Consider the following 15,207-nt stretch of genomic DNA (forward strand, 5'->3'; position numbering starts at 1 on the left):
ATCCAGCCACAAACCGGAGTCGTGTGACATCTGCAAAACCTTCTCCAGAAGGACCCTTCGTGACAGGGAGAAGATCCGACTCCAGGCGAAAGAGGACAGGAGGAAAAGTGGTCATTCTACCACAGAGCGAGGAGAAGGTCAGTCTTCTACCAGGGCTCACACTGGTTCCTCTATAACTCCGACCAGACCGGCTCAAAAACGGCACAGGTCTCCGACGACGTCGAGGGCGTCGACGTCGAGGCAAGGAACGGCGCCAACATGCTCGCCGTCGAGGAGTGGTTCGCCGGCGAGAAAGAGACATCGCTCGCCGTCGACGACGATTTCGCCGTCGAGACGGCGTGGACTTTCGCCGTCGAGATCTGGGTCACCGTCGACACGGCGAGGACGTTCCACGTCGAGGAGATCTGAATCCGGTTCGCCGTCGAAACGGCGAGATCGATCAACGTCGAGGGGTGCTCGACGTCGTAGACGTTCACCGTCATCACGGCGACGTCGAGGGTCGTCGTCGAGAGATTCTCAACGGCGAGAAGAATCGACGGCGAAGGACACTCGCCGTCACCGTACTTCGACGTCGAGGAGTGTGTCGACGTCGAGACAATCAAAAAGACCTAGGAGGGTTTATACAACCTCAGAATCCTCGGCTTCAATCATCCTCCTTCCAGCGTCTCCACAACTCTCTCCTCGACAATCACCATTGCCACAGACGCCGGTAACACCTACGGCGCCTCTTCCGGCTCCGCCTGTAGAGTCTGTTTTGAGGACTCCAACGCGGTCTGTAAGACGTTCGGGACATTCCTCTAGACGCTCTTCTTCCTCTCGACACCGTCATGACCCACAGAGATCTCAGCATTCACATCACAGGCGTTCTTCTTCGTCTACACGGGACTACTCTCCAACCCTATCGGACTCACCGTCCCCGAGAGTGTCCCCCATAGATGATGTGAATACGTTCCAGGAGGTCTTAGTACGAGGGGCAACCAAGCTGAACATCCCGCTGGCGGTACCTGCCCCATCGACGTCAGTGATCTTCGAGACCTTGCATCACAGGACATCTTCCAGACCTTTGCTTCCACTGGTTCCAGGTCTCCTTGAACCAGCAATGGATATTTTCCTTGCACCGGCCGCAACAAAGTCTGCTCCTTCCAGACTTATTAAAAAATATCGTCCACCAGAACAAGATCCTCTATTCTTGAGGTCGGACCCAGTTCCTGATTCGGTGGTCATAGTAGCGGCAAAGAAACTGCATTCAACCTCACCATCTTCTTCTTCACCTCCAGATAAAGAGAGCAGAAAGATAGATGCTGCAGGACGAAAAGTATGCTCTACTGCAGCCATCACGATGAAGGCAGCCAGCGCTACTGCGTTATTAGGGCGGTACGATCGTGCCCTCTGGGACTCTTTAATACAGTTTGCGGAACATCTTCCTAAGGATAAAAGGGAAGATTTCCTGGAGGTCGTGGGTGAGGGATCCATGGTGTCTAACCAAATTATAAGTGCTGCAGCTGACTCTTCGGTGCTATCCGCACACAATTATGCACACGGGATAGCGCTCAGAAGGCATGCATGGTTGAGACTTACATCACTCAAACCTGAAGCGCAGCAGAGAATACAAAACCTGCCTTTCTCGGGCTCCACCTTGTTCGGTTCTCATGCCGATGACGAGATGGCTAGAATGAAAGCTGAACTAGATACCTTGAAAGCGGTAGGGATGGAAAGACCGAAAGAACAAAGAAAGGTTTTCCGGCCATATCAACGACGACTTTTCACCCACCGGTATCAGTCGCCACACTGGATGTCTTCGCGCCCCCAGCAACAGCAACAACAGCAGTATCAAAGGGGTTTCTCTACTCAGCGAAGGTCGACAAGGGGTCGTTCAACACCTCAAACTCAGGCAACTCGACAGGCTCCCACGTCTAAGCCCTGAATCTTTGCTTCCCCCTCCTCCGTTATCCACTCCGGTAGGGGGAAGTATCTCAAATCATCTGGACGAGTGGCTACGCATCACAACAGACGCCTGGGTATTGAATATTGTGAGACATGGTTACGCTCTCAGATTCACCAGTCCTCCACCATCTGTTCCACCCAAAACAGCCAACCGCCATCTCGAAGCTCTACAGTTAGAGGTCAATATCCTATTGCAAAAAAGAGCCATAGAACCCGTTCCCATCAGCCAGCAAGGGAAGGGGATTTATTCGAGATATTTCCTTGTACCGAAAAAAGACAAACAAGAGTTTCGTCCCATCTTAGATCTGAGGACAGCAAACAAATGGATTCGCAAAGAAAAATTCAGGATGTTAGCCTTACACCAAATTTATCCACATCTACGTCAGGGCGACTGGCTATGTGCGATAGATCTTTGCGACGCTTACTTTCACATCCCAGTAACCAAGAAACATCGAAAATTCCTAAGGTTCACTGTCGGAAAACGCCATTACCAATTTGCAGTTCTACCTTTCGGCCTAAAATCAGCGCCAAGAACTTTTTCCAAATGCATGGCGGTAGTAGCCGCCCACTTGAGGAAACAGCGAATATTCGTCTACCCCTATCTAGACGATTGGCTCATAAAGGCCTCCAGTTGTCTCGAGACACAGCAACATTTCGAATGGACTCTACAACTGCTGCAAAAACTTGGTCTTCAAGTCAATCTCCTGAAATCTACAGCAACACCTGTTCAGAGGTTGCATTACTTAGGGGCCATTGTAGATACCAGGCTAGGAAAGGTGTTTCCTTCGGAGGAACGACGGTTATCGATTCTCCAGAAGTGCAAACAACTGCAGGAAAGACCTCAAGCCACTGCAAGAATAATAGCTTCTCTACTGGGCTCGATGGCGTCTTGTATCCATCTGGTTCCCAATGCTCGCCTCCATATGAGACCATTGCAGGAAAACCTGGAGGATCAGTGGTGTCAACTGAGGGACGATTGGGAGAACAAAGTCCTTCTTTCTCCTCACACCCTACAATCCCTCAAGTGGTGGTGTTTACCCAGCAATCTCTTGGTGGGGATTCCGTTCCAACAACGGCCCCCATCTCAAACCATCGTAACAGATGCGTCACTGATCGGATGGGGGGCGCACATGGAACATCTTCGAGTCCAAGGCGAGTGGTCACAGAGAGAGAGTCTCTATCACATCAACCTGCTGGAACTTCGCGCAGTCCACCTTGCGCTCAAAGCCTTCCTTCCCTCTCTGAGAACGGAAACTCTCCTTCTCCAGACAGACAACGTGGCCACTATGTACTACGTGAACAAACAAGGAGGCACCAGGTCCAGAATTTTATCCAGAGAGGCTCAGACAATCTGGCATTGGCTTCTAGCCAGGAACCTGTCACTAGTGGCAACTCACCTGCCCGGCATCCAGAATGTTCAAGCGGATGCCCTCAGTCGGGTAATGGACGAGAACCACGAATGGGTACTACACGACGACGTCGTTCATTCCATTTTCGCACTCTGGGGTACCCCCTCTACAGACCTATTCGCAACCCCAGAAAACAAAAAATGCCAAAACTTCGCCTCCAGATATTACCATCCAGGGACACTGGGGAATGCCCTGTGGATAAGCTGGTCAGGAGCATTTCTTTACGCCTTTCCACCGCTTCCCCTGATTCCGGCGGTCCTCCAGAAGCTGTCCAATGTTCAGACCAAAATGATCCTAATTGCTCCGGAGTGGCCACGCCAGTGGTGGTTCCCAGACCTTCTTCACCGGTCACTCAAACCACACATCAGGCTACCATATCGTCCGGACCTTCTCACGAAGTTCAGAGGGCAGATATCTCATCCCAACCCCTCATCGTTGAGTTTGGCAGCATGGCTCCTGAGCTAGTGCAATATGGACACTTGAACCTACCTCAGGATTGTATGGAAATTCTGAAGGAAGCAAAGCGCCCTTCCACACGATCAGCCTATGCAAGCAAGTGGAAGAGATTCTGCATTTGGTGTTTACACAACAACATTGACCCGGTTTCCTGTGGAGAACAATCTATCCTGCCATACTTGTTAAGTTTGGCAAAATCGGGCTTACAACTGTCGTCAATAAAAGTTCACTTGGCGGCTGTCACAGCATACAGAAAGAGTCCTTCACAAACTTCCTTTTTTCGGATTCCGATTATTAAGGATTTCCTAGAAGGTTTAAAGAAGGTTTTTCCCCCCATTAGAAAGCCTTCTCCTCCATGGGAACTGAACGTTGTCTTATCACGTCTGATGCTGCCGCCATTCGAGCCAATACATAAGGCATCGCTGCAACATCTCACATGGAAAGCTGCTTTTCTGGTGGCAATCACTTCAGCGCGTAGGGTCAGCGAAATCCAGGCCCTTTGCGCTCAGGAACCCTACACGGTTTTTCATTCTGCAAAAGTGGTAATGAGAACTCATCCAAAATTTTTACCTAAGGTAGTCTCCGACTTCCATGTGAACCAAACAATTTCATTACCGACTTTCTTTCAGAATCCAGCTACTCCTGCTGAGAGAACTCTGCACTCTCTGGATGTAAAGAGAGTATTGAAATTTTACTTGGACAGGACAAAAAGCTTACGAAAATCACAACAGCTTTTTATTAACTATGGCCCAATCAGAACAGGTTTGGGTACATCTAAACAATCTTTATCCAGGTGGATTGTTTCATGTATAATGTTATGTTATCAGTTAGCAAACAAATCCCTTGGTGGTAGGCCAAAAGCCCACTCTACCAGAGGGAAAGCAGCTACTGTAGCCTTGATGAGAAATGTCCCTTTGGCAGAAATATGCAAGGCTGCCACTTGGAGGTCGGTCCATACCTTTACTAAGCATTACTGCCTTGATACAGACGCTAGGGCAGATGCTCAGGTTGGGCAGGCTTTGCTCAAGAATTTGTTTGCATGATTCATGTTTTTCTCAGTATTCTTATATCTACTCCACCGCGGTTATGGGGATGGGCTTGCTACTCTATTCAGTGCTTATGACTATACATGGAAATCCCCTACGAGAGAAGAAATGGTTTCTTACCTGTAACTCCAGTTCTCTCGTAGGGGTATTTCCATGATAGTCATAAGCAACCCTCCCTCCTCCCCGGTGGAGTTGACATAGAACATGAATATTATGGAGGTTGGTACTCCAACAAATGTTTTGTTTTTTCTTCATGTCAGGTTAATAGCCTCCAAAAAAGAACTGAGGCAACTGCCTTTTGCTGTGCATGATGGGAAACAGGAAGACTTTACTTTCTTAAAGGCACAGCTCTATTTTCATTCTGTATAATGGCAGCCTATGGGCTACACTGCCCTACATTGTTTTATTCTCATGAGAGGTGTAAATAAAATATGAGAATGTATTTATTTATGTATTTATAGAATAAATAGAGGTTTAAACGTGAAATTTACACTACAACTGTTTTTTTCTTCTAACAATTTGGCCTGTGTAGCTGTTCACATAGGCTGCACATTGTTATTCTTAAGTGTTTTTCACAGACCTTTTTGTCAAGGAGCTGATGATTGCACTTAAGAATATACTACACAACAGTGCTCCGGGGTCCCCGCAGGCGCGCGGAACTATTCAGTGCTTATGACTATCATGGAAATACCCCTACGAGAGAACTGGAGTTACAGGTAAGAAACCATTTCATTCTGTTCATCTAGGGCGATTCTCATAGAATAGCATAGTTCAGAATATGCACAACTGGCAAATTCTTCTTGCTATCAAGTGGCCTTAAAGGTATTTATTTATCTATTTATTTTGGCAGAACGCATTGACCATCTTCAAAAAGAGCAAAACACGTTACACTCCGAAAACTCCCATTTTGAGTGTGATGTTCAGAAGCTGCAGCAGAAGCTGAGAGTCATGACTGAAATGTATCAAGAAAATGAATTAAAGCTTCACAGGTACCATAACATATGTGGGGCATATTTTCTTTGTCACAACAATTGGGTTTCAGATCACTGTTATTGTTTTTTTATATCAGTTGTACTTTGGGCTTAGTTTTTATGTTCTTACGATGCTGAAACTGCACTTAATTTTTGTATGTATTCGGTATCATTATGTGTTGCCCACTTGGTGCATTGTGTCTGCTTGTTACATAACAGTTACATCATATTTGTTATATCATGCCTTTTGTTTCTTAAAACGTGTACTTACAGAAGTTTGTTACATCTTTTTTCATTGTTAAATCATTCTGTTTTTTTTAATTTTTTCAGCTGATTTATTGTCCTTAATAAACCTTTTTTTCTGGTTAAGGGCTATTCTTGAGCATCAAAAATGGCAAAAATAGCTCCTAAATATGTATTGACTACCTGCTGACCATGGCGACCTTATGTGTTAGGCTGAAAATCTTTTCATATGAAAAATATTAGATTATGTAGATTATAGTCTAGATACGGTGGTGTGATGCAAGTTGTGGGTACCTTTCTGGTAATTAGTGATGATTCAGTCAGTAATGTGTCCCATCCATACTTTCATTATCACTTCTTTCGAAGATGGTGGAAAGGAATCAGTGGATGGCTCATATGCTCTGCCTACTCTTGTACATGGTGACCTTATTTCATAGAGATGTATTCATGGAAAATAAGAAAGTAGAATTAATTTGTCATTATGAGGATCTCTACTGAAAAATCCTAGGTCCTCGTGATAGTCTGCTGGGAGTAAACACAACATGACTAAAAAGTGACTACTACCAAAGAACTAAGCCCCAACTACAATAAACCTTTTGGATTGGTTTCTTAAAACAATGCCAAGAACCTCCCAGAACAATTCCTTCCTCACAGGAGTATCAGGACTAACATCAGTTTAATGTATGTTCTCCAAGCATATGATAGCAAGACATTAGTAGGTGCTGACGGCATTCTGTCAGCACACAATCATGCAATGAATTTCACACCATAAACTCCATGACATTATGACAATTGTTACTGTGACTGTTTTTTTAGATGATGATCCTTGGTCTGCAAATGTTCAGCCTGAAACGTGATGGCATGTCGAAATATTAAAGAATGTGGATTGATAACCCCATTACTCTTTCCAAGTGATGAGACAGTTGCATTTTCTGACTTAGTGTGTCTAAATAATTTGATATTCCTGTAGTTAAATAGCTGTAGTTCAAAGTCTTCATAGTTAACAAACTTGATACCTCCATTTGATGCGCTTTACAGATTATTGGTTTTAAACGCAGATCTCCTAACTAAGATCATTCCTTTGTTAGGGTACATCCTTACTCAGAACGTTTTTTTGTTTCCACAGTTTCAGTAAATACATGACTTTTAATATTGCTTTCATAATTAATGTATGTGTTTTATTATACTGAGAGAAACAAATATAACTGCTGTTCGACAAGTTTGTATCGTCATTATTATAGTATTACATCAGGAAGATGATCCAATGAGCCTTGCCACATATTCAGTTGAAATTAATCCTTTTGAAATCCAATAAAATCCAGCACCTTTTAGCACTTTTTTAGTGCAGGGGTGTTTGTTGTCATTGGTGTCCATTCTGCATCATAAAATATAGTTCTTTTATTGTAGGAAGATGGCTCTGTATATACCATCTCAAAGTGAGAGATAGTATGCACAGAGTCCAAGGGTTCCCGTTAGAGGTTGATAGTGGCAAAATGAGATAATTCTAATGCTCTATTTTGTGGTAGTGTGGCCGAGCAGTAGGCTTATCAGAGGGTAGTGTTAAGCATTTGTTGTACACACACAGGCAATAGATGAGGAACACACACTCAAAGACTTAAATCCAGGCCAGTAGTTTTTATATAGAAAAATAATGTTTCTTAATTTATTTTAGAACCTCAAGATTCGAAGTAAATACATAAAATGCAAGGTACTCCACACAGGTAAGTAAGGAACTTTAAATTAAAGCAGTAGTACACAACCCCAAGGTCACCGCAACAGCAACACAGGGCCAGTCAGGTGCAGAGGTCAAAGGAGGGCCCAAAACACATAGGCTCATATGGAGAACAGGGGTGCTCTCATTCCGGTCTGCTGGCAGGTAAGTACCTGCGTCCTCGGGGAGAAGTCTAGGGGAGTTTTGTAGAGCACTGGGGGGGTACCCAAACAGGCACACGAAACACACCCTCAGCGGCACAGGGGCGTCTGGATGCAGTGTGCAAATTTGGCATCGGGTTTGCTATTGAAAGCAATGGAGGGACCTGGGGGTCACTTAGGCGATGCAGACAGGGCACAGGGGGGCTTCTCGGGCAAACCTGTGCAGGTTCTTTGAGTCTGGAGACAGGCCGGTAGGGCTGGTGCCAAGTCAGTTGTTGTCTCCGTCATCTCTGCAGGGCTTTCAGGTCAGCAGCCCTTCTTCTTTGTGTAGGTTGCAGGAATCTGATTTCCTGGGTTCTTGGTCACCCCTAAATACTGAATTTAGGGGTCTGTTTAGGTCAGGAGGGCAGTAGCCAATGGCTACTGTCCTGAAGGGTGGCTGCACCCTCTTTGTGCCTCCTCCCTGAGGGGAGGGGGCACATCCCTAATCCTATTGGGGGAATCCTCCAATCTCAAAATGGAGGATTTCTAAAGGCAGGGGTCACCTCAGCTCAGGACACTTTAGGGGATGTCCTGACTGGTGGGTGACTCCTCCTTGTTTTTCTCATTATCTCCTCCAGCCTTGCCGCCAAAAGTGGGGGCAGTGGCTGGAGGGGCAGACATCTCCACTAGCTGGGATACCCTGGGATGCTGTAACAAAAGGTATGAGCCTTTGAGGCTCACCACCAGGTGTTACAGTTCCTGCAGGGGAAGGTGAGAAGCACCTACAAACAGGACAGGCTTTGTTCCTGGCCACAGAGTGACAAAGGCACTCTCCCCATGTTGCCAGAAACTTGTCTGGTTGTGGCAGGCTGGCAGAAACTGGTCAGCCTAGCACTAGGAGCCGGACTGGTATTCAGGGGGCGTCTCAGAGATGCCCTCTGGGTGTATTTTACAATAAATCCCACAATGGCATCAGTGTGCATTTATTGTGCTGAGAAGTTTGATACCAAACTTCCCAGATTTCAGTGTAACCATTATGGAACTGTGGATTTGTGTTTGACAAACTCCCAGACCATATACTCTTTATGGCTACCCTGCACTTACAATGTCTAAGGTTTTGTCTAGACACTGTAGGGGCATAGTGCTCATGCACTTATGCCCTCACTTGCGGTATAGTGCACCCTGCCTTAGGGCTGTAAGGCCTGCTAGAGGGGTGACTTACCTATGCCACAGGCAGTGTGAGGTGGGCATGGCATTCTGAGGGGAGTGCCATGTCGACTTAGTCATTTTCTCCCCACCAGCACACACAAGCTATGAGGCAGTGTGCATGTGCTGAGTGAGGGGTCCCCAGGGTGGCATAAGACATACTGCAGCCCTCAGCGACCTTCCCTGGCAACAGGGCCCTTGGTACCTGGGGTACCGTTTACAAGGGACTTATCTGTGTGCTAGAGCTGTGCCAATTGTGGGAACAAAGGTACAGTTTAGGGCAGGAACACTGGTGCTTGGGGCCTGGTTACCAGGGTCCCAGCACACTTTCAGTCATAACTGGCATCAACAAAAGGCAAAAACGTCAGGGGGTAACCATGCCAAGGAGGCATTCCCTTACATTTGTGCATTAGAGTTTATTAGGGGGTTGAGGTGAAGGCTTTGTTGCACTGGCACTGTCCGAAAAATGGGTGAAGATATTGAGTTATGTTTATAATTTATTTTAGTTTGCCTCCTTTTCGGTTTTGTGGCATTTGCTTGGCGGAGACATGATTTTAAATAAGCATATTGATTTCATCTTGTCTCTGATGTCTAACCATGAATCAGTGTGAAGCCGAAAAGGCTTCAAGTCCAAAAGGCTCTGACTAGATGGGAGTATAGGAGAGTCCTTAATTTGTTTTTCATCAGATAAGGATTTTAAGGCTGAGTGTTAAGGTTCAAGATCTGCTGAAAAGTTGGCACATTTAATCACAATAGGGAAATGTGTGTAAATAGTTGACTTGAGACTTCATCATCAAAGAAATTAAAGCTCTTCCGCTTTGGGGACATCTGTCTGAATACTGCATTAAAATTCATAATCTTCTGCATCAGCTCGATGTATTTATAAGATATTTGCTTTGAAAATATTTGTGTTCGTGTTGTCGTCCAAACCATTTTCTTCACTATTTTTATTTCTTGTATTCATACAAGTCCCAATTACACATGCTTCAAAGGGTTTAATTCCCTATTTTAACTTTGACTTAGTTTTTCTCATAATGAAGGGGGCGTTAGCTTTAGGGGTATATCTTTCCAAGCCACCGTTATCAAAAGCCCCAGATTCAAAGCAATCCATTGACAGTATATCAAACATAAAGACCATTAGAAATTGAGATGAACTGAAGGTTGTTTTTGTGCTAAGACCTTATTTGACACTAAGTGACTCTTAAGGGGCCACAGTCATGCACAGGTACACAGCGCTCACAGGTGTTTGATAGTGATGACAAAAGGTACCTTCAGAGGAATTGGAAGGAGAAGATGCACAGAGTTCCATGTTTGTCTTAAAATAGTCATTTTTGGAGGGAGCTATTGTTTTGTAGACTGTCTCCACTATAGGTTTCTCTGGCCTAATTTGCATGTCTACAGTAGAATATAGGGCATCTACTTATAGTTAAGAGACCTGGGGGTTTATTAGGTCTTTGGAAGGTTATTCTACATTCTGCCAGGTCAGTGGAGGGATGTACTCCGCTCACTAGGCAGACTACAGCCCGCGATAGATTAGAAAGCACCACCAGGCAGGGGAAGAACTCATTACATTTAGAGGCGCCGCAGCAGTTCCACCGAAAGCACTGAAGCTTTGCTGAGCAGAAGCCATGTTCAGTAAACCAATGAAGAAAAAGGGCTACCCAATAATCCCTTGCGAGCATGGGTTTAAACTACAATTAAGGCCCAGAGGCCAGCAAGAGAATTATTTACAAACAACAAAATCACGTAAGTGACAGCAAGTAAGTTCCAATAAAATTGTGTGTACTTATGAAGTAATTAATCCTGAAAGAATGTGCACACAAAAATAGATGAATCCTCATATAAAATATATTTAATATTCGGGTAGAAATCAGAAAATTCTAAAAGAACATTAATCTTGCCAGATTAATTTCGATGTTGAAGTAAGGCAGCCACAGATTAATGTCCAGAAAGTCCACTCTAATAACTATCAAAATCAGTCCACCATAAAGACTAAACAATAAAGTGGTGAAGATCCAATCAGTTCACGTAAGCAGAGTTGGACTTGGCATTGACGTTTTGGTCTCTTATATCACAAGTCCACAAGACCTCCTTCAGCACCTCCATAATAAATTGGAAATACAAAGATGACCCCTCATAAATTAGTAAAGTTTAGTAAAAGTTAACCTTCTCGATAAGAAATTGAGTTTATGCTGTCTAAATTTAGAATAAATCAAAAAACAAGTGGAGGAAAAAAACTAAATAAATTTGGTGAACAAATCCAGCCATAGTGAATGACTCGGCGCATGGAGCATCTCACGGTCAGTTAAAACGTGTGATACTGGGAGATGCTCTACATGCTGACTCATCCACTATTGCTCAATTTCCTCTGACATCTGGACACCTTTCTGGCCCAAGCTCTTCAGAAGACTTTGCAGTTTGAAGCAATGGTCAGTACCGTATCCAGGAGCTTATCCAATGTGGGAGCCCACAATCTGTGCATACCTCCACCAACTGAAAAATCAAAACAAGCCCTCCTACTCATAGACAACATAAAAGTGACACCTTTGGTGTGCAGGCACCATAGCCAGCTGTTGCCCCTCCCTCCACCAATTGGTGCTGGAGTTTTAAATTATAGTGAAGGGCTTGGTTGAGCATACACTAGGTCACCCTGTGTGCTGCAGTAGACCCCAGGAAGCACCTTCAAATTTCGTTTACAGGATTGACCATTTATTTCTTTGGGTGGTGGTTTTCTTGAATATTTGCCTTAGGAGCATAGCTAGTGCACATGTTGAATTCTTGGGTGTGTGTTTTTAGCTCACATCACTTCATACCAAAATCATTAGAACTGTTAGCGAAAGCTCTTGGTGTAAAAGTTTGTATCTTTCAGGATCAGAACACATTTGAGAGAACCAGAATGCATTTGAAGTGCTCCCTAAAAGGCAACACTGACCAAAGGGCTGAACGTTAAACTAAAGCCTAGCAGTTAGCACATAGGCATTACAAACACACCCAGGCATTTCTGGTTTCTATCCCTCTGGTTTGAGGCTTAAATGGTTTTGTTCTTCAGAACAGACAAGTCAGAACTCAAGATAGGACAGTGCCAAATGGTGTTCATTTGCCGCTAATGATTAGCAGAATGTTGGGTGCACAGCACCTTTTTAATCTATTAGAGACTACTAGTTCCATATTCCTCACCTTAGAATTTCCCCAGTGTCCGTCTGGATCCGGATGTCTACACTCTTGGTGTGTCGAGGAAGTCATCATGCAAGACAGTGTTCAAACCCTGAGATCCTGTCATCCGGCGATGTTTGTGACGGATCTGCACCTCGTGTGCTTGTGGTGTTTGGAGCGAACCCGAAGTTGTGCTCTAAGTGCCAGGTGATGAATCCGAAAGCTTTGAGGATGCGGTCCATAAAGCTCATTGCAGCCCTGTGCTCAGCTCCATGTTGCTCCTGATCTTGGTCAAGAGGAAGGTCTTGAGAATGGTCTCGAAGCCCCCGTTCTTTCTCATCCCACTCCAAATCCTTGGGACAGTCGATTAAGTTGAGGAACAAAAAGAAGTCGAAGAAGGACAAGCATTCTACAACTTCACCCTGCCCATCAGCCATCACAACGAGGAAAAGTAGCGTTGTCGTTCCAGGCCTCCATCCTTGGAGACTGTGTCTGGGTCAACTCCACGCCTCCCTGAGTTTTCGGGAGCTGGAGTGACCCCTGCCCAACTGTAATAGTTTTTTGAGGCCATGCACCTCATATTTGGGCAATCTGACTTTGCCGGAGCGCCTTTGGGCCCCTTGGATTTGGTAGGGCCCCCCTCAGGTTCCGCACCATTAGCTTTGCCCACGGCTCTCGGGGGGCACCCATGGATCCGTCCCTGGATCCAAACCAGCGTTGGTCATACTACCTCGACCTTCCCTGAGAACAGTTCTGAACTAGACACTCCCTTATGCCACCCATTCCCCACAGTTGGCATCCACTCCATCCTCATTGCTGACTCGGACACAGAGCCCAACCGTCGTCGCGTGATGCAGATTGCGACTTTGACAGGGACCTTGCTCCCTAAGTCGATCCTGACCCTTATTCTCTTGGGTTGGGGGTAAGGTGAGAATTGAGAGGGATCACTGGATCCTTTGGAATACCAGCTAGAAGATCCCATGGACTGGCAGACAACCTGGGTGAGGCCAGTGATCTGGACATTACCCCTGACACTGGCATGCATTCTCCCCCTACTATGGCTACAGAAGAGGAAGCGTCCTACTCATTGGTGGTGCGGAGATCGGTTGAGGTCCTGGGCCTCGAGCTACCTCCAGAGGCAGTTAGGACTAATCTGTCAGAGGTGCTTCTGCCTTCAGATGTGCTTCAGCCTTGAGCTTCCACTTCTGAACACCTTTTGCCCTTTAATGAAGCCCTCACTGATATCCTGCAGGGGACCTGGTCCAAACCTAGCACAGGGCCTCCTGTGAACAGGACAATTGCCCGCTGCCATAGACCTGCTCCATATGGCCCAGTCTTCCTAACTGAACACCGACCCACTAACTAGGCAGATCGGTTGCATCAACGGTGGTCTTGAGGTGCCACACCTGGTGGACGACGTTTGGCTTTTCCGGGGATGTCCAGTACACCTTTATGGACATGCTCTTTGATGACACCTGTCTCTTCTGAGACAAAGCAGACTCTGTGCTCGAGCGCTTTAAGGAGTCCTGGGCTACGGCCAGGTTCTTAGGCCTTCCAGCTGCCCCTGGTCCCCCTCAGTCTTCTTTTGCCCCTTTTGTGGCTACGGAAGGCACACCTAACCACTTCTGCTTCCCTCCAGCCACTGTGCCACACATGCTGCCCAGCTTCTGCGTGGCTGGGGATGTGGTATCCATCGACCTTGTGGATCAGGGTGCCAGTAGTCTAGCTAGTCCATGGCCCCACACCCTCTCTGCAGAAGCCGCCAAAACTTCCTAGTCTGACACTTCCCCAAAAGGGCCCAGCCAGAGGCAGGATTCGCCATCACTTGCCCCGCTGGCAGTCCATCATGTCAGACAGGTGGGTTTTGCAAAAAGTCTGCAGGGGCTACTCTCTTCCCATTGAGACTACCTCTCTCTACATGACACCATCCTACAGTCCGATGATAGCGGATCACCTGCCACTTATCTGCGAGGTGGTTACAGCTCTCTTGGCCAAGGGAATCATAGAGAGGGTTCCTGTTCCAGAAGTAGGTCATGGTTGTTACTCCTGCTGCTTTCTGGTGCCCAAAAGGGACAAGGACTGCCACCCTATCCTAGACCTTTAGTCCCACAATCTCCTCCTTAGGAAGGGAAAGTTCAAAATGCTCACTCTTGCTCAGATTCTATCTGCCCTGGACCCAGGAGACTGGATGGTAGGGTTGGACTTTCAGGATGCCTATTTCCATTTTCCCATCCTGCCCTCTGACATTACTTGCAGTTAACGGTCGACGACGAGCATTTTCAGTTCACCGTGCTCCCCTTTGGCGCCCCTCACATGTTCACCAAGGTGATGGCTGTGGTCACAGCTTATCTGTGCTGGTCAGGGGTTTCAGTCTTTCCCTACTTCGATGACTAGCTGTTGAAGGTGGGCTCGCCCCAGGCTGTCGTCTTCCACCTTCAGACTACGGTGGACCTCCTGCATTTGCTGGAAGTTACACTAGACTCCCCTCCCAGATGCTCCCCTTCATCTGAGCTGTTCTGTACACAGTGCAGTTTCGGGCTTATCCTCCAGAGTGCAGCGTCCAGGATATTCAGGCTATGATACAGATGTTTCAGCCTCTATCCTTGATTTCAGTGAGACTGACTCTGAAGCTGCTGGCCCTCATGGCCTCCTTCATCCTGCTGGTAGCACATGCCAGATGGCATATGGGGGCTCTGCAGTGGGACCTGAAGTTCCTTTTGGCGCAGCATCAGGGGAATCTCTCAAACATGGTCCACATCTTGGCGGGAACTGTGCAAGATCTGCAGTGGTGGCTTTTGAACTGCGATTGGGTCAGCGGCAGATCCCTCTCCATTCCCCAACCAGAACTGACAGTGGTGACAGATGCATCACTCCTGGGGTGGGACAGCAGAGATCAAAGAGTCTGGTCTCCGGAGGAATCTGGCC

At 46.4% G+C, this 15,207-nt stretch overlaps 1 protein-coding gene across 5 annotated transcripts in view; it reads left to right on the forward strand.

Moving 5' to 3' along the window:
* Positions 1-15,207, forward strand: part of MIA2 (MIA SH3 domain ER export factor 2) — a 551,575-nt gene that overhangs the window by 428,351 nt on the left and 108,017 nt on the right. For all 5 annotated transcript variants that reach the window (XM_069208615.1, XM_069208616.1, XM_069208617.1 and 2 more), the window contains one exon: positions 5,706-5,844. In XM_069208615.1, the coding sequence (XP_069064716.1) occupies positions 5,706-5,844 (139 nt within the window). The remainder of the gene's footprint in view (positions 1-5,705; positions 5,845-15,207) is intronic.

The sequence above is a fragment of the Pleurodeles waltl genome, chromosome 9 (genome assembly GCF_031143425.1).
Source record: "Pleurodeles waltl isolate 20211129_DDA chromosome 9, aPleWal1.hap1.20221129, whole genome shotgun sequence".
Lineage (NCBI taxonomy): Eukaryota > Metazoa > Chordata > Amphibia > Caudata > Salamandridae > Pleurodeles > Pleurodeles waltl.